This window comes from Propithecus coquereli, unplaced genomic scaffold, assembly GCF_000956105.1.
Source record: "Propithecus coquereli isolate 6110/MARCELLA unplaced genomic scaffold, Pcoq_1.0 Scaffold53, whole genome shotgun sequence".
Lineage (NCBI taxonomy): Eukaryota > Metazoa > Chordata > Mammalia > Primates > Indriidae > Propithecus > Propithecus coquereli.
The window spans coordinates 2,227,399-2,251,670 of record NW_012151174.1 but is presented as its reverse complement, the minus strand read 5'-3'; the positions used below and the strand labels follow the sequence as shown (position 1 = coordinate 2,251,670).

At 55.2% G+C, this 24,272-nt stretch overlaps 1 protein-coding gene across 1 annotated transcript; it reads left to right on the top strand.

The window, feature by feature from the left end:
- Positions 1-2,184: 2,184 nt before the first annotated feature.
- CATSPERG (catsper channel auxiliary subunit gamma) lies at positions 2,185-24,245 on the top strand. The gene is made up of 28 exons (XM_012656980.1): positions 2,185-2,439; positions 2,528-2,581; positions 5,575-5,719; positions 5,955-6,081; positions 6,239-6,311; positions 6,881-7,036; positions 11,439-11,610; positions 12,723-12,860; positions 13,824-13,883; positions 14,061-14,180; positions 14,744-14,794; positions 14,899-15,028; positions 15,626-15,737; positions 16,688-16,846; positions 16,931-17,040; positions 17,808-18,021; positions 18,290-18,352; positions 18,451-18,649; positions 18,740-18,858; positions 19,050-19,130; positions 19,222-19,278; positions 21,129-21,285; positions 21,495-21,558; positions 21,662-21,757; positions 22,100-22,189; positions 23,622-23,714; positions 23,803-23,902; positions 23,988-24,245. The coding sequence occupies exons 1-28, from the start codon at positions 2,185-2,187 to the stop codon at positions 24,243-24,245; spliced, it is 3,453 nt and encodes a 1,150-aa protein (XP_012512434.1).
- The last annotated feature ends 27 nt before the right edge of the window (positions 24,246-24,272 follow it).

Sequence of the window (24,272 nt, the reverse complement as noted above, 5' to 3'; positions counted from 1 at the left end):
ATACATATTAAAAAAAAAAAAAGTCATGGACCGACCAGCCTGGGTGATACAGGGAGACCCTGTCACCAAAAAATCAAAGCAAAACAAAACAGTCATGTTCTGAGTCTTTAACTGTCAGGCACCAGAATGAAAAATATTTACTTGTGCCAGACCCTGCTGCTATTAATATCTTCACGTGATATCCTACTGACTTCCCACAGCTGTGTAAGATGGCTGCCCTTGCCCGCGTTTTGCAGAGGACCGTGTTGAGCGCAGCAGATTTATTCATTCCCACAGGGTCTCTAGGACACCAAACTTTTTTTTTAGGAGTAGAATTTTTGTGCGAAAGGACAAGTAGGAACGGTGTGGACTGCCTGACCGACCAACAGGAACTCCTTGAAGGCCTTCCTAGCACCTACTTTGTGTTCAGCACCCTCTGCCGGCCACTGCCCCCTGCGCCCGGTGCTCGAATTTGAGAGTCCCCCCCCCCCTCCCCACAGGCAAGCCCTCGGCGCCGGCTGTGGGTGCCCTGGGTGCGCGTTACCGTGGAGACGGGCGCGCGAGGCAGGCGCGCCTCCGCAAAGGCGGAAGTCAGTTGTGGAAGCGCAGGAGGCCATGTTGGGACAGGGCAAGAGGGGCGGGACTGGTGAGACCAAGCGACGGTTGACCGGTTTTAACCAAGTGACTGGTACCGCGGGGCGGGGAGAGGGCGGTGCCACCGGGAGGAGGGGATGCCGGGGACGGGGAGGGGTTAGGGAGGGGAAGGGAGGGGATTGGCGAGGAGGGGAAAGCCAAGGGAAAGACCTGAGTGAGAGTCGTGGGACCTGGCAGAGGAGGGAAGGGAGAGACCGGCGCGGGAAGGAGAAAGGGCAGGGCGAAGAGCAGGGAGCGGTTAGAGAAGCGGGGTGATGAGCAGGGGCAGCGCTAGAGGAGGCGGGGCGTAGAGCAGGTAGGTGTCAAGGGCATGGAAAGCGGGGCTGAGAAGAGGAGGGGAGAGGTGTTGCGGCACGAGAGGAAGGCGAGGATCGAGAAGGGGTTGACTAAGAAGCTAGCGCCAGCGTGGAACGAGGAGGTGCGAGGGGAGGAGAGGGCGCGGGGCAAGGAGAGAGAGAAAGGAGAGGAGAGGTCTCCTGGCGAGGGGAAGGCCAGTGGCGAGGAAAAATCCAGAGGCCAAGAGACGACCTCTAGCGAGAAGGGGTGGGGCGAGGAGCCGGCGCGGGAAGAACAACTCGCTAAGGACCAGGGGAAAGGGCGGGGCGATAAGGAGCGGGTGGTGGAGAAGGGGCGGGGCGAGGAGCAGGCCCCTAGCAAGAAGCAGGCACCTGGACAGGAGGAAGGGCGGGGAGAGGACCCGGAGAGGGCCGAGATTAGGTACAGAACCCGGTTCCTGGTCAGGGTCAAAGAGAGGAGAAACGGGCGGTGCGAAGAGAAGTTGGGGGGCAGGGCAAGAAGTGGGTGCGGAGCCAGGTGGAAGTACAAGGGTGCGATCGCAGACAGGAGCAGGACAGGGGAAAATAGGAGAGGCTCTGCCAAAGCGAGAAACAGAAACCGAGAGCGGGTCAAGTGCAGGGGTGGAATACAGAGAGCAGGCAAGGGCAGGGCAAAGTTAAGGGGAGCGACGAGGAGGCGGGGCGAAACGAGGCGCAGGAGCAGGGGCGTGGTCAGAAGCATCACTCGGGGTTGGGCCCGGAGTCATAGCAGAGGTGGGACCCACAAGGGGGGCAGGGCCGGAGCCAGAAGCAAAAGCAGGGGCGGGCCCAGGTGTAGGGGCGGGGCCAAGGCCAGGGCGGTGTCAGGAGCAGGGGCGGGGGAGGCAGTAGTGGAGGGGCCAGAAGGTGGAGCACAAGTGGGGCCAGGTGTAGGGGCGGGGCCAGCAGCCCAAGCAGAGGTGGGGCCAGAAGCAGGGGCGGGGTCAGAAGCCCAAGCAGGGGTGGGGGCAAGGGCGGGACCAGAAGCCCGAGCACAGGCGGGGCCAGGGGCAGGGGTGGGGCCAGAAGCAGGGGAGGAGCCAGCAGCCCAAGTGGAGGCGGGGCCAGGAGCAGGGGCGGGGCCAGCAGCTCAAGCAGAGGCAGTGCCAAGGACCGAGGTGGTGGGAGTCGCAGAAGTGGGGTGGGATCTCAGAAGTCGGCTCGGGAGAGGTATCCTGCGCCCGGGTGTTGACCCCCGCGTTCTCCAGGTTCTAGCCACGTTGTGTGCGGCCCAACCATGTCCTCTGCTGGGCCTGCGTGGCCAAGAGTCCGAGCCCTGCGGGCGCTGTGGACACTGATGGTGGCGCTATCGGCTCCGTGGAGGCTGTGGGCGATTGAGGATATCCAGGAGTGCACCTGGCACGTTGTCCTGAACGAGTTTAACAGAATAGGCGAGAATAGCGCGAGCGACCGGTTCTTTGTTCAAGATCTCGTGGATACAGTGGGCGGCGTGTTCCGTATGCTGGTGGACTCAGCCATCGATCCAGACGAGGTGAGGGGACCAGGGTCAAGCGAACTACAGGGGTCCTGAACCCGCACCTCGTTAATCTTTGGACATTTTGCCCAACCTCTCCTTTCAGAAATACCTGGGCTTCCCTTACTACCTGAAGATCAACTACTCCTGCGAGGGACAGGTGAGTGGGTGCAGCATGGGTGGGCTCATTCTGTGAGCCTCAGTTTCCCCATCTCTAACATTTTAATAGTGGTAGCACCATCCAACACCAAGGCTTTAAGGATTCAAGAAGATTATCTGTGTATAGCTCCCAGCATCTCACGAGGCACCTAATAGATGCTCAAGTGAGCTTTTTTTGGCTGTATTTTTAATTGAAATATAATTCACCATAAAAGTCACCATTTTTAAAGTGTACAGTTCATTTTTAGTATATTTACAAAGTGGTGCAACCATCACTACTATTTTATTCATTCCAGAACATTTTTGTCATCCCAAAACCCTGTACCCATTAACAGTCACTCCCCATTCCATTCCCCTCTTCCTTCAGCCCCTGGAGACCACAAATCTACTCTCTGTCCTTAAGAATTTGCCTATTCCGAACATTTCATGTACCTGGCTGAAATCATATAATATGTGGCTTTTTGTGTCTAACTTCTTTCACTTAGTATGTTTTCAATGCTCAATCATGTTGTAGCAGGTGTCAGTACTTCCTTTTATTTATTCATTAGGCCAGGCGCAGCGACGCACACCTGTATCTTAGCACTTTGGGAAACTGAGGCAGGCAGGAAGATCACTTGAAGCCAGGAGTTTGCGACCAGCCTGGGCGACAGAACGAGATCCCGTCTCTATAAAAATAAAAACAAAAAAATAAAGGATTTTTCTGTCACCCAGGCTGGAGTGCAGTGGCCCAATCATAGCTAACTGTAACCTTGAATTCCTGGCTCTAGTCATCCTCCTACTCCAGCCTTCCACATAGCTGGGACTACAGGTGTGCGCCACCACGCCCGGCTATTTTTTCTACTTTCAGTTTAGATGGGGTCTCGCTCTTGCTCAGGCTGGTCTCAAACTCCTGAGCTCAAGCAATCCTCCCGCCTTGGCCTTCCAGAGTGCTAGGATTACAGGCGTGAGCCACCAGGCCCGGCCTTGAGTTCATGCTTACATATGGTGTGAGGTAGGAGTCCAACTTTTACGTATGAATATCCAGTTGTCCCAGTACCATTGGTTGAAAAGATTATTCTTTCTCTATTGAATTGTCTTGGCATCTTTGTCAAAAAGCAACTGACCATAAATGTAAGAGTTTATTTCTGGACTCTATTCTATTCTCAAAGTACTGGACTGTGCCAGTACTACACAGTCTCGATTGCTGTAGCTTTGTAGTAAGTTTTCAAATCAAAAGTTTGGGTTTTCCAACTTCTTTCTTGTTTTTCTGGATTGTTTTGGCGCAGGTAAGCTTTCTGAGGACGATAGAAGGTTGTGGTCCGGAACTGAAATTCTGGAGGTGGCAGACCTGGGTTTGGATGTGCCATTGACTAGCATTTAGTTGAAGCAAGTACAGCGTGGTAGTTAGTCCTCTGGGCTCTGGATTCAGATTCTAGCTCTACTGCATAATAGCTGTGTGACCTCAAGCAAGTTACTTAACCTGTCTGTGCCCCAGTTTCCTCATCCTTAACAATCATAAAATGATAAAATACATGTGAAGCAGTTAGCATGGCCTCCGGTTCATAGAGAGGGCCCAGTGAATGTTGGAAAATACAATGGTGAACAAAATGGTCAGGTTTTTCTTGTGGATTCAATCTACCAGAGAAGCAGACAGTAAAATAATTTCTGAGGAAATTAACATGAGGCCATATGTTAGAGAGGAGGGGGACACTGTTTTAGTGGGGGAGGTTGGGGAAGGTCTCTCTGCAGAGGCTTGAGGAGAGACCTAAATGATGAAAAGGGGCAACTGTAAGGAGAGCCAGGCAAAGCATTCCAGGCCTTGGGAACAGCCAGCACAATGGCCCAGAGGTAGGAAAGAGGACAGTGTGTGTGAGGAACCGTGGAGAGGCCTGTGTGGCTGGATCGCCGTGAGCCAGAGGGAGTGTGGGAGGAGAGAGGTCAGGGAGGTGACGGGCGAAGATTTTCAGGGCCTCATGGGCCGCGGTGAGGACTTGGCTTTTACCCTGAGTGAGAAGCAGCCAGAGAAGGCTCTGAGCAGAGGAGGGGTGTGACCTGCCTCAGGCCTTCGCAGGCTGCCCCTGCCACGTGGGAGGGAGGCCAGGAGCAGGCAGGCAGTGAGGAGGCTGCCGCATTGCCCAGGCAGGGGACGAGTGGGGACTGGACCAGGGTCGCCCTGTCTGGGAGGAGGTCCCCACCCCACCAGCACCTGGTCCCCCGTAATTGGGAACCCAGAGGCAGGGCCAGAGATAGGTGTAGTTGGCAGGATTGAGAGGAGCTTGGCCAAGGATGAATGGTTGTGCAAATGTACCTGTTACATCCCCTGCCCCATCCCACAGCCCACGCACCTCCCTTAGCGGTCCCGGTGCAGCCTTCTTTCGGGAGAGCCTCTGGGCCTTTGCTCGTGCTGTTCCATACAGCTGGAACATCCTTCCTCTCCTTCCCTCCTTCCGTCTGCGCCCAGCCAGGATCCTGCCTCTCTGGGAGCCTCTCTGTGGATGTCCTCTCGCTCTCTTCTTCAGTCCCTTTCCGTCTACCTGCCCCATCCGACTCACCGCCAGGGCCAGAACCTGGCTTTCCTCTGACGGGTGGGGGTGGCAGAGCGTCTTCTGCAGCGGCGAAGCCCACCTTGACAGTGGCACTGGGTACACCTGGAGCGGGGAGAGGCTGCCAGCAGTTCTGGGTATCAGAAACCTTCCCACCTTCACATCTATGCCCATCGCATGCTGCCCTTGCCTGTGCGTTCCCCGCATGCACACTCTGTCTGACGACCCTGGCTCTGGAGTCACCTCCTCCAGGAAGACCTCCGACTCCCTCCACAGCCCCTCGCCCCTCTGCCCCTCTCCTAGCCTGGCGCGTCCGCAATCCCAGCCCCAAACCTAGACCACGTTCTCCAGCCGTCCAAGGTGGAGCGTGCTGTCCCTACCCAGCCCAGGAAGACAGGCTACTAACGGGAGGCTCAAGGTGGGGGTTGCCCAGAGGCCATCCTGACACACCTGTGGGCCATCTCACCCTCAGCCCTCCGAGGACCTGGTCCGCAAGGGCCACCTGACGGGACTAAAGCCTCTGGTGCTGGTCACCTTCCAGTCCCCAGTCAACTTCTACCGCTGGAAGATAGAGCAGCTGCAGATCCAGATGGAGGCAGCCCCCTTCCGCAGCAAAGGTGGGCCTGGGGGACGTCTGGAGCAGCCACACCTGGCAGGGTGGTGGGGTTGCGGGGGGCCTCAGTGTAGCCCATGACTGGGGGAGGTACAGGGAGGCCTAGATGGGGCCACACTGTGGGACCCATGGCCTGGAAATGGGTGTGGGGAGTTGCAGGGAGAGCCCAGTGTGGGCTGTGGCCTGGAGGGGGCCACTGGGAGGCCCCGACAGCTTCAGTGCCCACTGCCACCCGGCAGAGCCGTGCATGGCGGAGGAGGTGTGTGTCATGAGCTGGTACACGCCCATGCCCATCAAGAACGGCAGCGTGGTCATGGACGTGCACATCCGCAGCAATGGCCTGGGGCCCTTCGTTCCAGATAAAAGGTGCCTTTGCCCAGTTCTGGGAGGAATTCCTAACCCCGGATCCCCAAAGGAACCTGGGGGAGACCCAAGGGGTGGAACAGGGGAGGTGGCTATGAGCTGTGGCAGGAGCCCCGGAAACTGGGATCCTCACCTGCGCCTGCCCCGCTCCTGCCGCCAGGTTCCAGGTGAACATCAACGGCTTCCTGAAGAGAGAGCAAGACAGCGCCGTCCGCTTCACGGTGGGAGAGGAGGTGAGGGCCGGGCAGTGGGAAGGGGAGGAGACGTGGGTTAAAGACGGTCGTCTGGGCCTTGGGCTGGGGCCCTGACTGCTCCCGAACCAAGTGGCAGATCCCATTCACGGAGCACTTTCTCCACGCCAGGCCCGAGGTGAGGTGCTTTACTAAATGCACGTTCGTGGCAAGTCTTCACGGTCACCCTGCGAGGGGAGGTGCTCACATGCCCATTTCATTTCATTTCATTTCATGTTTTCAACCATACTGCGGGGACATACCTCACGTGCCCATTTTAAAGAGGAGAAAACTGAGGCCCCAAAGGGATGGAACCATTTGCATGTACCCATGGAAGGCAACTGGAAACTGTCTGCCTAACTCCTGTGTCCACGTTCTTAATCACGGTGCATTCATTCATTCATTCATTCGTTCAGCAGGCACTTATCGAGCACACACTGTGGCATCACGGGGACACGGCGGTGAACGCAGAGACGCAAATCCCTGCCCTCCCAGAGCTGGTGTCCTAGCGGGAGAGAGGGCGGCAAACTGCTAAACGTGAACAGCGAGTACATCCTGCCCCTCCCTGGCAGCTCACGGACCTGAAGCCCCAGTACTTTGTGAACATGTCATCGAGGCCGCTGTGGTTCACCGTGGACCAGTCACCCGTGTTCATCCTGGGCGGCATCCCCAACGAGAAGCACATCCTGATGAGTGACACCAGCTTCAAGGACTTCTCTCTCTTGGAGGTGAGTCATGCAGGGCAGATGGTGGGCCTGGGGCCACAGAAGGGGGTCCCCAGAGACTCACCGGTCCCTATGAGAGGCCGACAGCATGAAGGAAAAACACGTGCAGCCAGAGGGCCTCGGTTCAAATCCTGGTTCTCCCACCTCCCGGCTGTGTGACCTTGGGCAAGTCACTTTACCTGCCTGGTCTTAGATTCCATTCTGTAAAATGGGAATAATATTAATATTCACTTCATAGAAACATTTTGGGGCAATATAAGTTAATAGTTTCCGTAACAAATGGTATCTATGCACCCTATTACCTTCTACACTCCGGAAAATTCTGAATCGTGATAGACAGCTGGCCCCAAGGGTTTCACATCAGGCATTGGAGCCTGCATTATCCCGAAATGGGGAGCGAGTGTCTGAAGTAAGGTTCTGTTGCTTTCAGTGACAGAAACACGTTAGAATTAGTGCAGCGTAGGCAGAGCTCCAGCCCAGGCTGTCTTGCACAGAACTGGGTGTAGTAGGTGCACCCAAATGCCAAGTCTGGGCACAGAGCAGGCTTCAGGCCTGGCTTGATTTGGGGCTCAAATGAGGACTTCAGCTTTCAGCTCCACTTCTTCTGAATTAGCCCCGTTCTCAAAGTGGTTTCTGTCATCCCAACTCCCGGGCCAGAGAAAGGGAGCATCTATTTCCCAAAGAGCATTTAAAAAAAAATTCTGAAATTTATTTCCTTGGTCCCGATTGGTCCACTTGGATCCCATGTCCCAAGCTCATAGCACTCGCCTGTGGACTCAGCACAGGTCATTAGCTCTGCCCTAATGAGGAGGGCAGCTGAGACAAGAGTCAGAAAGGATGGTTCGCCCAGAGTGAAATCAGGATGGCTTTGCCACAGGTGAGGGAGAAGATGCTGGTTATTAATTGTGTCCCAGGTGACAACCATGCACAGCGACAACCCCATAAGATTGCCTTAACCTCCTCCCATCAAGGTCAAAAGCCCCTCTTACCATTTCTGGGACCTCACGTGGGTTAATGTTCTCCTGATCCCCTCTGGCTGCGAATTCCTGTTTCTACTGAATTTCCTTGGTTGGTGGACCATCTTCCTATCCTGTGCGAGCTGTCTCTGTTCTGCGCCAAGTCTATCCGGACATTGTTCAATTTGCATGAACTTCTGACCCAAGCACATCCACAGGGAATGTGTGGTTGGTGGATTTGGACCCTGCCAAAGAGATTTGGAGGCAGAGAAGGGGTTTACATCACAGGACGGAAAACAAGTTCAATTTGAACTTCAGGTATCCTTATTCTTGTTCCTTCTTTTTTTAAGTCATTGAGGAGAAATTCACAAATTTCGCCATTTGAAAGTGAACGATTTGGTGGCATCTAGTTCATTCGCAATACTGTGCTGCCACAACCAGTATCTGGTTCTGAAACATTTCCATCACTCCAAAATAGAACCCCGTTTATTCTTGTTCTTCGCCCGTGGGGATTTCTCCCTGGTGACCGCATCTCACATTTTCCTCTCTCTCCCCCGCTGCCTTGCAGACTGCTCCCGGGAACCCCAGATCCTCCCCCTGCTCAGCTCTCTGCAGCCCTGTGTTGGCCAGGGTTCAGATTTAGATGCTGTAACAAAGAGCCCCTCAAAGGGAACGGATGAGCAGACACTGTTGCTCATTGTCAGGACAGTCCAGAGGTGACGGACACCTAGGCCCTAGGCGTTGACCTCTGTGTGATCACAGCTGGGTCATGCCCACGTCCATATTCCAGCCAGTGGGAGAGGGACAGAGTAGAAGTGTCAGGCAAGACATTTTATTTTAAGCAAGTTTCACTTCCACTCACATTCCATTAGTGAGGAATTAGTCACTTGGCTTCAACCAACTGCAAGAGAGTCTGGGTGGCACATGCCCAGCTAAACTCAATCACCAAAAAATATGGGAAAAATGGGTTTGGGAGCTTACCTAGCCATCTGCCAGAAGTGAAAAAAGAAATTTGCTAGGAACTGAAAAATTCAGGACTTCAGGCTCAGCTGGACCCAGGATTTCAAACAGTATCACCAAGATGGAATTTCTCTCTCCATCTCTTGGACCTGATTCCTCTATATTGACTTTATGCTCAAAACCCTTCTGTCCTCTGGAGCTGAAGACTGCAGGGGCTGCATCTTCTCAGGCCCGTGCCACACCCCCAGCCCCAAAGTAATAAGATCCTTCCACTTGGTGTGGCTCAGGCCACTTGCCCACCCCCATGCAGTCACCGTGGCCAGGGGAACCCAACGCGATCCTTATTAAATTAAATGAGTCAGAACGCTCAAAATTTGTTCCAATAAGAAGTCGGACTGACTTGAAGCTTTTCTTTTCTTCATATACACGAGAAAAGAGGAAATGTGATAGCCTCTTCTGACTTAACAAAAGAAATTTCCAAATATTTCTTCCAGAAAACAGAGGCCTCAATGCAAATATTATTAAGTATGACAACTAATCAAAGTTACAGACTTTTTAGAGGGTATAGGTTTGTTTCCCCACGCAGAGCAACAGTTCTGTAGCCTGTGGGACTTACAAGACTTTTATAGAAATGACATTGTCAAGGACAATTTTATGATACTGAATTGGGTAGAGGAAGTGAGAATGTTCATATTCTCCTTAATTTGCTGAAATTCTCTCAGCAGCAGAACTTAGAGTTTTGCTTTGATTTGCAGTTTTTATTGAAAAAGTTAACAGAAAATTCCTTTTTAGTGGAAAATTTCAATCAGACACAAAATTAGAGAGAAGGGTATAATGAACCCAGCTTCAGTAATTATCAACATTTTGCCTTTGTTTGTTGTTGCTGTCCCACTACTTTTTCTTTTGAAATATTTTAAAGAAAATGCCAGCCATCATACCGTTTGACCTGTAAATTATTAAAGTACCCAAGGACATATCTCTGACCCCTAACACATGAGGACTTTTAAAAAATAAAACCACAGGCCAGACATGGTGGCTCACACCTGTAATCCCAGCACTCTGGGAGGCTGAGGTGGCAGGATCCCTTGAGGCCAGGAGTTTGAGACCAGCCTGAGCAAGAGCGAGGCCCCGTCTCTTAAAAAAAATAAAATAGAGAAATTAGTTGGGCGTGGTGAACCTGTAGTCCCAGCTACTCAGGAAGTTGAGGCAGGAGGATCAATTGAGCCCAGGAGTTTGAGGTTGTAGTAAGCCATGATGACGCCACGGCACTCTAGCCCAGGTGACAGAGCAAGACCCTGTCTTGAAAAAAAAAAAAACCCACAAAATACAATGCCATTATAATACCAAGCAAAATTAGCAATAATCCCTTAATGTCTAATACTACTCCATAGTCAATTTCCCCTAATTATCTGTCTTCCACGTTGGTTTGTTTGAATCAGGATCTGACATAATACATTTGGTTGTTGATCTCCTCAGACTGTTCTCACTAGTAAGTTTGTTCCCCCCACCCCTCCTTTTCCAGGCAATTTGTTTAAGAAAATTAGGTCTTTTTGTCCTATAAAATTTGGCTGTTCCTCTGGCCCCACGTATTAGACTGCTCAGGCTGCTACGACATAATACCACAGACCGGGCGGCTTAGGCCACGGGAATTCAGACTCTCACGGTTTTGGAGGCTGGAAGTTCAAGAGCATTGGTGCCAGTAGGGCTGGTTTCTGACAGCTGTGTCCTCACGTGGCCTCTCTCTGTGTGCAGTGGAGAGAGGAGTGGGGGCGCCCTGATGTCTGTACCCCTTCTTACGAGGACACCAGTCCTACGGGATCGGGGCTCCACCCTTGTGACCTCATTTAACCGTAATCGCCTCTTCAAAGGCCCTGTCTCCAAGTGCAGTCACGTTAGGGGTTCAATATAAGAATTTGGGGGAACACAATTCAGTCTGTAACATCCCACGTTGCCTATGAACTGGTAGTGAGCTCTGGAAACTTGATGAGATTTAGATTCGATCTTTCAGGCCTTCCCGCTGTTAGTGATGCTATTCGTGTTAGTAATCGGCCGGTGGATTCAAGTAGTGTTACCCTGACAGCTAAGTGTCTTCACAATAGAATAGGATCGTTAAGATGTGCCTTGGGCCAAGCATGAGATTTTTTTTTTCTTTTTTGATTGGACAGAGGGCAGCATGGGATGTTCTGTATCCATGTGGGTACAAGCCTGGCATAGGGACTGCTGAGAGCCATTGAGCAGGCTGCGTACCGCCCAGCTGCAGGGGACACACAAAGCCTGCACTGGCTCAGGCCTGGCTCATCTGCTTCTCTGGCCCATATTGGGCAGGTTTGGCCCCCAAAGTGCTGTTACAGGGTGAGCAGGGAGAGCACCCTGGAGCAGCTGCCTGTGTCCATCCCAAGCAGCTGTCAGAGCAGGAGCCTCCCCCAAGGCAGGACGTGGGGACCAAGGCCAAGGCCACCTGCTCACCATCAGCCTCTGCTCCCCTGCAGTTGAGCATTGACAGTTGCTGGGTAGGCTCCTTCTACTGCCCCCAGTCTGGCTTCACAGCCACCATCTACGACGCCATCGCCACCGAGAGTACGCTCTTCATCCGGCAGAACCAGCTCGTCTACTATTTTACAGGCACCTACCCCATACTCCATGACAGCAACCAAGGCAGCGGTGAGGGGCTGTGGCCGGCCCACGCCTGGGGGAGGGCACAGCGGTGAACCCCGCCACTGGAATTGCCATGGGTTCGGGGGGGCGGCAGGGACTTGCCAAAGTCCCGATCACCACTGCCCACCTGCAAGGGACTCCCCTGCCCTGTGTATGCTGGCAAGTGGCTTCCGCCCAGACCTCATGACCCAGCTGTGGGAAGAGGGGTGTGAGTGAAGGCAGGGAGCGGGGAGAAATAGACACGTGCCGAGAGAGATGCAGGGGCAGAGACAGAAAGTCAGGGTTGGGGAGGAGAGAGGCGGAGCGAGAGGACAGCGAGAGAGAAACAGACGGGCTGCCGGGCTGGTGAAGAGGCAAAGCCACGAAGGAGACGGATCAGAGAGCAACAGCACTGTTGATTCAGCCTCATGTTTAAATGATACCAAAGCCCTCCTATTGCTTCTAGGTTTTCCCCCCATCTAAATGAGAAACGTCAGCTTAGAGCATCTCTGAACATTGTAGTGAAACTTACATTTCGTTAGCTAATGCGTGTTCCCAAACTGCTTCGTTTTCTCCTTTCTCGCTCAGAGCACTTGATCAGTGGGGGAACCAAATTAAAATTAGCTTAAGCCAAAGCAAAGGGCAGTTTGTTGGCTTATACAACTGACAGCCCAGGAGCAGGTGGTCTCAGGGACTGTTGGATCCAGGAGCTCACTGCCATTGTTAGACAGTCACCTCTGGCAGGATGCCACGGTGACTCCCAGCCCCACGCAGCAAGTGCAGACTTTTATGCCCCTCAGTAGCCCCAGGAGAGACCATCTCTTTGTTAGTGGTTACAAGCTGGAACTGTCTCTGATTTGCCCAGTTTGGTCACACGCCCAGCTTGAAACCAATCGCTCCAGCTAGAGGAGGGCAAGGGAGGGGTCAGCCCACCCTGAACCTCACCGACAGAGTGTGAGTGAGAGGAATTTTCTCGAAAGCACCTGGTGCCCTCTGCCAAGGGCCCCTGATGCCACACTGAGCAGGTGCTTCACCAAGAGAGGACAGATGAGGCTCGCTAAGGCCAGGGAAACGTGGGGGAGGGACACCGGCCCCAGGTCCAGCCACCTGGGCCTGAGGCCCCATGCCGGCCTCCCTAGGCAGCTGGGTCCGCGTCCTGGCCTCCGAGTGCATCAAGAGGTTGTGTCCTGTGCACTTCCCCGGCAACGGCTCCGAGTACGTAATGGCCCTCACCGCTGGCAAGAATGAGGGTTATGTCCACTTTGGGACCATCACAGGTAAGGGCGGGGGCCTCTGGCAGCCCAAGAGACCCCTCCAGACTCTCACCTCCAAGAATTCTGACCTTGGGCCCTCATTCCTCACCAGGCGCCCTCAGGAGGGGTGCCAGGCTGTGAGTTGGCGGTGGGTGTGTGCATTTGTAGGGGTAGGGTGTATCTTTCAGCATGTGCTTGATTTCAAAGGGCAGAAGCCCAATTCAAAAGTCATTTAAGCACAAAGAATTTGTGGACTTCTATAAATGAAAAGACCAGGGGCCAACTTGGAGCATGGCTGCATCCAGGGGCTCGAAGGGTATGTCATCAGGACCCTGTCTCTTGGCAAGGCCACGTCGCATAGTGATTATGGTAGATTCTGGAGAGAGACTGCTCCATCATCCCATGCTGTGTGCCTTTGGACAGGTGACTTGACCTGTGTGACCTCACTTTAATCATCTACAAAATGGGATGATGATAGTCCTGGCGTCTACTGCATTGGGTGGATACGGAGATTAAATAAGTTGGTATGCACAAAGGCCTTAGAAAGCCTAGGCACATGGTGAGTGCTATGGGGGTTTGTTATTATTAGCCCTGTAATTTGGCTTCGTTTTCAGGTAGCTACTCCTCCCTGGGGGTTAAAGATGGCCCCTAAGATCTTGGGGCTCACATCACCTACCAGTTTGAGTCACCCCAAGAGACTGAGAACAGCCTCTTTCCCATCATTTCTAATGCAAGTCCCAGGGTGCACTCTGACCGAACCACTGTGGGTCACGTGCTCAGACCTGAGCCGAGCACTGTGACCAGAGACAGACATACTCTTACAGGCTAGTGGAGTGACCAAAGGCCAGAGTGAAATCTGCCCCCTGGAATCCCAAGGACTGAAGGCTAGGGAGGCATGAGGGAACAGTTGAGGAGTTGGCTTAGTGGGTGCCACACAGATGGGATGGGGCGGGAAGGGCCTGGGCATGATTCCGCTTTGCTCTGCAGATGGCTACGTGTCCTTTGAGATGCTGCCCAGGCAGTGGTCCGTGTGCGAACAGATAGGAGGTACTCATCCCCTAGATGGGTCTGCAGCAGGAGGGTGGGGGGACGGAGGGTGTGGGAGAGCAGGGAAGGGTGGGAGGGGGTCACAGGATGGGCAGTATCTTCGTGAGGGGCATGGGAGTCACAGGACTGAGGCCACTGGGCCCTGGGGCTTCTCTGGACTCCCCCTTCCCCTCTCAGTTGACAGCTGCTCCATCACCTGGGCGGAATTCATCCCGGGCAACTATTACCTACTGCTGCTGGTGGAGAATAAGTACGTCAACGCCCAGCACGACTTCCAGATGGTTGGCTACAACATAGGTAATCAGGGAGACAAAAGGGACTGGGTGCAAAAAGGCAGGAACCCAGACCATGGACTGTGTTCTCATCCTGAAGGATTTGTGCCCGGCGGGCAGAGGGAGGGAACCGTTGCCATGTCCCACGGTGGAGAACAGGGTAGAGGCTTGGTGGGCTGGAGAAACTGAGAGGAAGCCGATGTGACTGGAACAGAAGGGAGAGGGGAGGGAGCGAGATTGGAGAGGTGAGCAGAAGCCAGATCTGGAAGGCCTTTGTGGCTCACAACAAGGAGATGTGATTTTATTTTACCTGCAGTGAGAACAGGGCCACCATAGGCAGTTGTACAGGCTGTGCACTGCACAAAACCCCTCAGCCAAGGGGTCAGAGGAGACAAGTCCTTTGCTCTAAGAGGATGATATCCTCTCAGAGGCAATGTCTTTTTATAATCCACATGAAGAAACTAAGGGCTAATAACGGGAAGCCACTGGAAGGTTTTATGGGTGATCGGGAAGGGATGACTTGGTCCAGCTTCAGGTTTTGAAAGGTCGGGGCCTCAGGAGATTTTGCTATATTCTCCCCTCCTGTAGTTACTAATGAACTGAAAATCCACTACAAAATCCCAGAATTCATCCCTGAAGGTAGGAGGGGAAGGCAGAGGTGGCCTCAAAAGTGGGGATGGGCCAGGAGGGACCTAGGTGACCCCACCTCACTGTTGTGTCCTCTTTTCTTTTGCCCTGGTCAGCTCGAGGCCTGGAGTTCCTGATGATCCTAGGGACAGAGTCTTACACCAACACCATGATGCTACCCAAGGGCATGTGCTATAACCCATACAACAACCTGCTGTTCATCTGGGGCAACTTCCTCCTGCAGAGGTGGGCCCCCTCCGCCAGGCAGGCCAGGCATATTCTGCCTCCCCAGCGTCTCTAGGGTGGGGTCCTTTCTGAAGTCACCAGACCTTCAGAGGATGCCCAAGTCTAGAAGTTATCAGGACTCGTGGGGAAGACATGGCCTGGGGTAGTTGGAGCTGGGATGGGGGAAGCCAATATTCTAAAGTTATGGGAGCCCTTTCTTCAGATGAAACCTTATGTGAGGACCCAACCTGTGTGAGCAATAGGAGAGCATTTTCTGGGGACAGTTTAGCATCCTTCCCACCCAGCCACCCTCTCACCCCTCAGGAACCTAGGGGACCCTGAGCCACCTCCAGGGGTGGCTGGCAAACCACCAGGGTGGCCGGATGCTCCTACGTTACGGATGGGGAGATGGAGACTCTAAGGGCAGAAGGTCACCCACAGGGTGTGGGGTGGGGGCAGAAGCTAGGATTCCGGGCTCCCTTTGCATGTTCTCACAAGGCTAGTGGGGAAACTGAGTACATGGTTCCTGGGTTGTGTTAGGCCTGGAGTTGGGGGAAGCAGATATCCCGGATAACCAGCTGTTCTGGCGCCCCCAGCTCTGCATCTCTGCCCCTGCAGCGCTGACATGGCGAACTTCATCTACCTGGCAGACTTCCCCAAGGAACAGTCCATCAGTTACCTGGTTAGATCCTTCCAGGGGGACATGGCTATTGTCACAGAGACCGAGGAGGTGGGCTGCCCTTCCCTTCTCCCTACTCCTTCTCTGCCCATCCCCAATCCCCAGGGGCCTCCCTTCTCCCCCAGTCGGGGTAAATGGGCTAAAGGGAGGGAACACGCTCAGGGACCCTGGGGAAGGGCAGCAGAAGCTCCATTTACAGCAGAGAGAGTAAGTGTCTTTTCCAGCGTCACACAGCAAAGCAAAAGACTTGAGCCATGCATGATCTGATTCCCAGAGGGGGCCCTTGTTCATTCCACTGTGCAGTTCATTTCATAAATACTGAGCACTTACTGTATGCCTGATCCAGTGCTGGGGACTCAGTGGTGACTGAGTCAGCCCTGGGCCCTGTCTTTACAGGGTCACAGTCCAGCTGGGGAGACAGCCTTCCCAGACAGTGACAGTTCAGAGTGCTCAGGGCTGTGGCGGAGAAAACAGTACCTACAGAAGCTCAGGGGAGGGGACCGTGGGTGTGGGCGTCAGGGAGGCTTCATGGAGAAGGCCACATGGGGGGGATATCCTGGAGGCTAGAGGGGATCTCCCGGGTTGGGGCTCAGGAAGGGGAGGTGAGGTCCCCTTCAGATGTGTATGAGGTTGGGCAACAGCGCAGAGATGGGAAACCGAGGCCGAGGCAATGGTGAGAGACTAGAGGCTGCAAAGAGTGAGAAGAAAAAAGAGGCCTCAGCCCTAGGCACCCCAGCTTTGAGGGACTGTATAGATTAGGAACGCTTGGGTTGCAAGTAACAGAAACGCAGTCGTGGCAGTGAGGGCTGGACCCAGAGGGGGTTGGGCTCTGGGAAGTAGAGACAGCACTATGGAGAAAGGAATGGGGGCTCGCCTGGTCCCAGCTAGAGGTGAGCTCCCAATCCTGACCCCTCAAACAACGGGGCCGTCGTCGGGCAGAGGGAGAGGTGGGCTCAGGTCCCCGTGGCTCTCATACACACACCCGGCTGTCGTACCTTCAGATCTGGTACCTTCTGGAGGGCAGCTACCAGCTGTACAAACTGTTCCCGTCCAGGGGGTGGGAGGTGCACCTCAGCCTGCAGGTGATGCAGCGGTCCTCCCTCTACTCGCCCAGCGAGACCATGGTGACCCTCTTCTACGAAGATGGCAGATTAAAGCAGGTGCTGGGTGGGGGCTGTGAGGGGACACTGGGGTGCCACAGGATGGCTGACACCAGCTCACTTGGCCCTGCCTTGCCCCTGCAGCTGGTGTACCTTGTAGAAAACCAGCGGGGCCGGCTGGTCAAGAGGCCGGTGCCTGTAGAGACGCTGCTGATGTACATGCAGTACAACCGCTACGACTTGCAGCGGCAGGGGTGAGAAGACCCTGGTCCCCAGCGGCAGTCTGAGGACTCCAGGAACTGTCCTCATGAAGCTGCCATTCTTGAGGGGGGAACCGAGCCAACCCCAGAGGACCTCAGGCCTGTGATGGGGGGAGCTCAGCACCTGCAGAAGCTCAAAGGATGAGCACCACGCAGCCTGGGGGGAGGGTGCATGAGGGAGGGCTTCAGGGAGGTGCCTGAGCTGTGACAAGAAGGGCAAGGGAGAATTAGCCAGGTGATGAGGTGGGGAAGAGTGTTGAGACAGGGGGAAGCACATGTGCGAAGGCTCCGAGGAGGAAAGGAGATCCGGGTTGAAGACCTGTTGCAGAAAGAGCGCAGGGGTGATGGGAGCAGGGACAAGGTGGGACTGGTGGTCATAGGAACTTGGGCTTCATCGTGAGCGTCCTGGGGAGCCAGGATGGGATGAAGGGGAGGGACTACAGGGTCAGAATTGACCGTGGTCAATACTGATCCTTCTGGTCACCTGCAAAGGGTGGATCAGAGCAGGGAGGCACATGGAGGTAGGACCAGGGATGGGGCCAGGACCGGGCGCTGGGGTGGCAGGAGAAAGGGGGAGGTGGTCAAGTAGACTGGCAATTGGGGACTGCCCGTGGAGGTGGGGGGACGTCCAAGGGGATGTGTTCTGAGGACGCTGGGCACCAGGGCTGAAGCCCAGGAGGAAGGTCCGGGCTGGATTAGATTTGGGAAGTCGCAGCACAGAGGTGGCAAACAGTTTTGCGTCCCCCACTGCCGCTGCCCAGGAGCCACTTGACGCTGTCCTTCGCCAACCTCTGCCCCTTCATGGAGATGAACCTGCGGGGCCTGCCCAACCCACAGAGGTACACGCGCCAGGAGCGCTACCGGGCGCGGCCGCCGCAAATCTTGGAGCCCTCGGGCTTCCACAGCGAGAACTCGCTGGCCGTGTACCAGGGCCTCGTCTACTACCTGCTCTGGCTGCACTCCAAGTACGACAAGGTGGGCGCCTCGCGGCGGGCGGGGCCGTCCCGGGGCTGCGGGAACCGGCGTGGCGGGCGCGGGCGCCGGAGGGGGCGCCTGGCTGGAGCGGGGCTGTGCGGACAGGGCTTTGGGGCAGTGGCCGTCTTGGGTAGAAAGCAGGCGGCCCGGGTGTGCATCTTCTGTTCGGGTTAGGGGCTGGAAGTGGGCTAGAAAGGGGTCTGGGGAGGCCGCTTGCCTGGGGCTGCCCCCTCCCGCGTCCGCTCACGGTGCCCGGCGGTCCCTGCAGCCGTACGCGGACCCGGTGCACGACCCCACCTGGCGCTGGTGGAAGAACAAGAAACACGACAAGGTACGAGCAGAGAGTTGGGAGTCGGGGAACGGGCGGCGCCGGGACACCCCTCGCCGTCACCCCCGGCGCCGACTGTGTCCCCCCGTCGGGTCCGCCAGGATTACTATTTCTACCTGGCGAGCAACTGGCGGAGCGCGGGAGGCGTGCACATCGACATGGACAGCTACGAGAAGATCTACGACCTCGAGCCCGAGTCCGAGCTGCCCGAGCGCATTTTCCTGGACAAGGGCGCGCAGTACAACTTCTCCATCTTCATGACGGCGCAGGGCCGCCAGTTCCAGACGCCCCTGGCCCCCGGTGCGTGGGCGGGGCCTGCGCGCGGCCGAGGGGCGGGGGCTGCGTCCCAGGGGCGGGGCCTGAGCCTGTCCGTCCCCCCCCGCCCGGCAGAAGTCACCTACAGCCTGCGCAGCCCGGTGAGCGTGGGCGTGGTGCTGGCCGACCCCAGCTGCATCGAGGCCACAGTGAAGCCGCAGGTCCTTATCAATCGCAAGTCGGTGCTGTTCGAGGTGAGGCCCGGCGGGGAGGGGGGTACCAGAGTGGGGGCGGTGATAGCACGAGCTGTTACTCCATCCTTCTGAGTAGGAAGTGGAAGTCGCCTTCTCCTGCCAGTCCCCACCACCGGCCCCGGCTGTGGGTTATCTGAACCGTCCCTGGGTCCTTGGGCAAGCCTGTTCACCCTTCACTTATGCCTCTCCAGATTGTGCTCAAGGAGAAAGAGTTTTGCTATGACCAGGGCCTTAGTGGTCACCACCTCCTGAAGACTTCCCTGAGTGTCAAAGTACGGTCCAGCCCTGGAGGGGGAGGGACGCAGGATCACGGGAAAGACTGGGCTCGTGGGGCACACCGTCATCACCTGCTCCCACCCCCAGGTGCTGGGTTCTTCCGGGCACTGCTTCCAGAACACGCACCAGGGGCCCCGTATGCAAGTATTGGAGCTTGGGGCCCTGGGAGGGGAGGGTCGAGGTGGGGTTTCAACAGGGCTGGTTCCCGGTGCTCCCCCTGGGAATCCCACTAATGTATCATCATTTCCTTCCTCCACCCACCCACCCACTCCTTTCATCCATTCACGTTTTGAGCAAGAGCTGCCTTCACAGTTGTGTAGGTTGCACGTAAGCGTGCACGTTCCTTCTGATACTTTTCTGCGGGGGGCAGTAAAGTGTCTGAGGGCTAGGGCCTCTTTCCAGTTGGCACAAAGGTGGTGTGACAACCAGCTTGGCGCTCCGTTCACACGTTGCTCACTCACGCGTTCTTTGTTCACGCCTTTGGGTCCTTGGTTCTTCCCTTGCTTACACGTGCAGTCTCCGCTCTGCGCAGAGGCAGACCCTGAGGCTCAGAGAGGCACAGATACCCACTCGGAGTAGCCCAGGGAGCTGCTTAGCGGCAGAGGAGGATCTGACGCAGAGTCCTCGTCCGCACCCACCTGCGTGGCCACTACCCAGCAGATGCTGGTGCTCCTCCCTCCCGGCTTGGAATGATGCTGGGCACTAAAAAGCGTGTTGTAAAAGCCCCTGACTCCTTGGATTGCATGAGATTTTATGTGTTAGACTGAAGAAACAACAAGGAGCAGGTGTGACTGGATCAGGGCAGGAAAGTGGAGGGAGGAGGGCAGAGCAGTGAGCGGGGAGCAGAGCATGCGGGGGCTTTGTGGGCCATGGGCGGCAAGCTCTGCAGGGGAGTTCCCCAAGCAGAGGAGGGACTCAAGGGTTCGCAAGGTCCATCTGGCTGCATGGGGGAAACAGACTGAAGGGGGAGGGTGGAACAGGGACACCAGGAAGGAGACAAGATTGGATAAGACAAGAGTGGGGGCAAAGAAGTTGGAGAGAATGGGTGAGTTCTGGATCTCTTTCGAAGGCTAGGAATAACAGGATATCCTGATGGGCAGGATGGGGGTGTGTGAGAGAAGGTTCCAGGCTTTTAGCCTGACAGCTGGAGGGATGGAGGTGCCATTAGCCGGGTTGAATCTGAGATGCCCATTACCCCTCCCAGTGAGTGAGGGGCTGATGGGTGTGAAGTCCCACACTTGGCATGGGAAGCACTTAACCTGTGGCCGCTGACCCCCTCCCCAGCCACCAGCAGGCACATGCCACAGTGTCTAGATGCTCATGTCCCTTTGACAAATGGGCGAAACCCTTGTGCCCTCTCCCTGAAATGGGCCAAGGGGCTCTTCATTCGGAAGACAATGTCAAGGGGCTTCCCTGCTCCCTAACACCCACCCCTCATACATCCCATGCTCCTGCAGGCCTAATATTTGAGAATTCAGGTCCAACTTCAGACCTATACAGTCTGACTAGGAGTTGGGGTTCCATTGGTGTAGCTCTCGGTGGTTTTGTATGTCTTATTCTAGAGGCAGCTGCAGCTAACCTGTCTGTTCCAATCCCAACACTACCACTTACCAGCTGTGTGGCCTTGGATGCTTAATAAGTCGCTTGACCTCTCTGCATCTCACTTTTGCCATCCCTAAAATGGGGATATTAATAGTCTCTACCACACAGGAGTATTTTGAGGATTAAATAGATTTGAATGCATAAAGCTCTTAGAACATCACCCAGTGCCTTGTACATGGTGAGAGCTACCTAAGTGTTTGTAGTTATTAAAAGTATTGTTTAATGATGACGATGATCATCGCATTGCTCCCGGTGGTGAGGGTGAGTCAGGCCGATAGTGAGTGGTGGTGTGTGTAGGAGGCGGGTTGTCCTCCCTGCCCCCCTTCCCAGTCTGGCAGGATCTGAGGAGACCCTGGCCACCCCCAAGGCGAGGCTTTTCTCCTCCCTCTCAGGGCAACCTGATGTTACCTGTGCTTATCGGCTGCCCCCCAGGCAAGCGCCTGGCCTTCGACATTACCTACACGCTGGAGTACAACCACCTGCAGAACAAACACTACTTCGACTGCGTGCATCTGGACCCCGAGATGCCCTGCTTTCTCTACCGTGACAGTGTGTGTCCAGCGCCTTCCCCCCCAGAGAGTTCACTGCCCTCTTGCCCCACCGCTTTGCCCTCTCCCTGCCCGCACACCTCCCCACGGCCCACTCATGCTCTGCTCTTGCCCTTGGTCCTCCACCGCCTCTCTTTTCCTCCCCTCTCCGCCCTCCCCTTCTCCGGCCAAGCTAATTTCTTCTGGTCTTAACCCCCTCCGACTCCACAGTTTTCTACCCCTTCTTCTTGATTCAAGATTTGGTGACGGGAGACTCTGGCAGTTTTCAGGGCAGGTAAAGGCGTGGCTGGCCTTCGGTTAGGGCAGGTGGCAGGGCGGGAGGAGGGATGCAGGACTCGGACCGGAGGCCCGCGCATGTGCACTTCTGCTCCTGGCAGCTTCGTGCTGAAGGTGGTGGGCGGCGGGCCCACACTGAACAGCATCAGGGACTACAGCAAGGAGGAAATCTACCGCTACAACAGCCCCCGGGACAAGTAATCACTGTGGGCCCCCACCCCCTGCAACCCCGGCATGGCCTGCCTTTCTTCCCCTGCAGGCCCCCCCCATTTCTGAGCCAAGCAGTTCTCACAGGGGCTGCAAATCCTACCCTCCCCCTACCCTCGCCACCATCTCAGGCCCCACCCACAGTGAGGCTCCTAGGCTCCGGCAAGCAAACTCTTGCCCTGCCCACACATGAGGCCCCGCCCACATAGTGAGGCCACACCCACCCAAGGCTCCGCCCCTGCTCTCCCTGGGTTTGGTGGGGAGGCCGGCCTCTAAGCTGGCAGTCCAGGCTGCACCCGGTCCCCCCGCTGAGATGACCCGGTCCTGTGCAGCACCGAAAGCCTCATCTGGACCACCAGAACCAAAATAACCACCGAAGACATGGCCTTCCACATCATGTCCCATGGGAGCTCGGGCATCGAGTAAGTGCACCGTCTGGCCATAAGGCCCCCACCTGCCCACAATCCATAGGGCCTGCCCATCCTTTCAGCTTCTGGGAGGCCTCTTGATCCCCAAGCCAAACACTGACTGCCTTTGTGTTCCTCAAATGGGGATGGCCTTTGCACAAGCTGAAACTCTGCCAGGAATGCTTGGTCCCTGCCACTGTCTCATCAGGCCTTAGTTCACATGCCCCTTTGTCCAGGAGGACTTTTCTGCTTCCAGATGGAACAGTCATTTCCTCTTGGCTCCCATGGTCTCTTGTGCCTCCCCCATCCTGGCCCTATAGCTCTGCCGGTGCCCCCTACCCTGACCCCAACTCCTCTTCCCATGCCCTCCATCCCAGCCCACCCCTCTGCCCGTGACCCCCAAGTCCCAGCCCTGACCACTGTGGCCTGTCACTATCTCGTGTGGAGTCTATCTGCCTTACAGGACCAGATCCTGCATAGACTCAACATAGTATTCATTGACTGAGAGAATGAACAAATGAATAAATTAATCCATGGTAGTCATTTACTGACATTTGAATGGAGGTATTAATGAATAAATAAAACTATGGAGGAACAGATTAGTACAGGGGCTCAATAGCTATTTTTGTTCAGTGGTAGGAAAAAATGATGCCCTGAGCAAATGAAGGCAGTGAGTGAACAAATTAACCCCCTTGCACCTGGTCAGTATTTAACCTGTGTTTATTGAAAAAATGAATAAAGGAGAGAATAAATGAAAGATGTGAGTTTGGACCTAGTAAGTGCTCAAGCTGTATTCCTGGCATGAAAGAATAAAGGTAGCGGCCGGGCGCGGTGGCTCACGCCTGTAATCCTGGCTCTCTGGGAGGCCGAGGTGGGTGGATTGTTTGAGCTCAGGAGTTCGAAACCAGCCTAAGCAAAAGCGAGACCCCATCTCTACTAAAAATAGAAAGAAATTAATTGGACAACTAAAAATATATAGAAAAATTAGCCGGGCATGGTGGCGCATGCCTGTAGTCCCAGCTACTCAGGAGGCTGAGGCAGGAGGATCGCTTGAGCCCAGGAGTTTGAGGTTGCTGTGAGCTAGGCTGACGCCACGGCACTCAGTCTAACCCGGGCAAAAGAATGAGACTCTGTCTCAAAAAAAAAAAAAAAATAAAGGCAGCAAGGAATGAACGAGTTGGCACATAACAGGCACACAGTTCGAAAGCTGCATGGATGCGTAGTAACAGACGCATTGACATGTGGCCTGGTGAAGCAGGAGGGAATGAACGAGTAAACAGTCTGTTGCAGGGCAGGTGTTCAGCAAGCATTATTGGAAGAATGAATGCAAGAATGAATGAATGTGGGAAGTTGGTGCTCACCGTGAGTGTGTGGGGTAGGGGAAGAAATCGGGTGAGCACATACTAGGCATGGTTGGTAGCACAGGTGCCTGAACTTGGGCTCGCAGGTGGCTGTGTCTGAAGAACTCTCCGTGCTATGACACCATTCCCCAGAGCATCTTCTCCCCTGAATTCTTCTTCAAGGTGTTGGTGAGCAATAGGTGAGCCAGGCCTGTGGCCCAGGTGGGGGTTGGGGGTGTCCCGTGGGGTACCTGACAACTCCCCGAATCCTGGATCCCATCCCCGCAGAGGTGTGGACAACAGCACATACTGCAACTACCAGCTCACCTTCCTGCTGCACATCCACGGGCTCCCGCTCAGCAACACGCGGGCCCTCCTTATCGTCATGGTGAGCGGCTGTCCAGGAGCTGCCCTGCTGGGGGAGCTGGGGGCCCCCAGGCTGCCCACCAACACCTGTTGTATGGTGCCTGCAGGTGTCAGCCAGCATATTTTTGGGCCTGGTGATGTTATACGTCATCTTCTGCCTCATGTGGCCCCTTATGGTTAAGGCCTGCAACATTCTCCGCTTTAAGATCAACAACATCCTTGCCTCAGGAAGCTACTACTCCTATTCCACCTCTTCCAGAATCTCTACAACACTGTCACAAAGCCCTGGGGCCAGCTCCGCGGTGGCACAGGATGAGGCTAAACCTGAACTTGAGCAAACTTTGAAGAAGGAGTGGTTTATCTGAGCCTCTTGCCTGCCCCAGCCCCCACCC

Bases quoted from the DNA above. Each gene is read 5' to 3' on its own strand.
- CATSPERG (XM_012656980.1), top strand. From the start codon at position 2,185: ATGTCCTCTGCTGGGCCTGCGTGGCCAAGAGTCCGAGCCCTGCGGGCG. The intron at 6,082-6,238 runs GTGCCTTTGCCC...TCCTGCCGCCAG, and splicing joins CCCTTCGTTCCAGATAAAAG to GTTCCAGGTGAACATCAACG. The intron at 18,022-18,289 runs GTGGGCGCCTCG...CGGTCCCTGCAG, and splicing joins TGCACTCCAAGTACGACAAG to CCGTACGCGGACCCGGTGCA.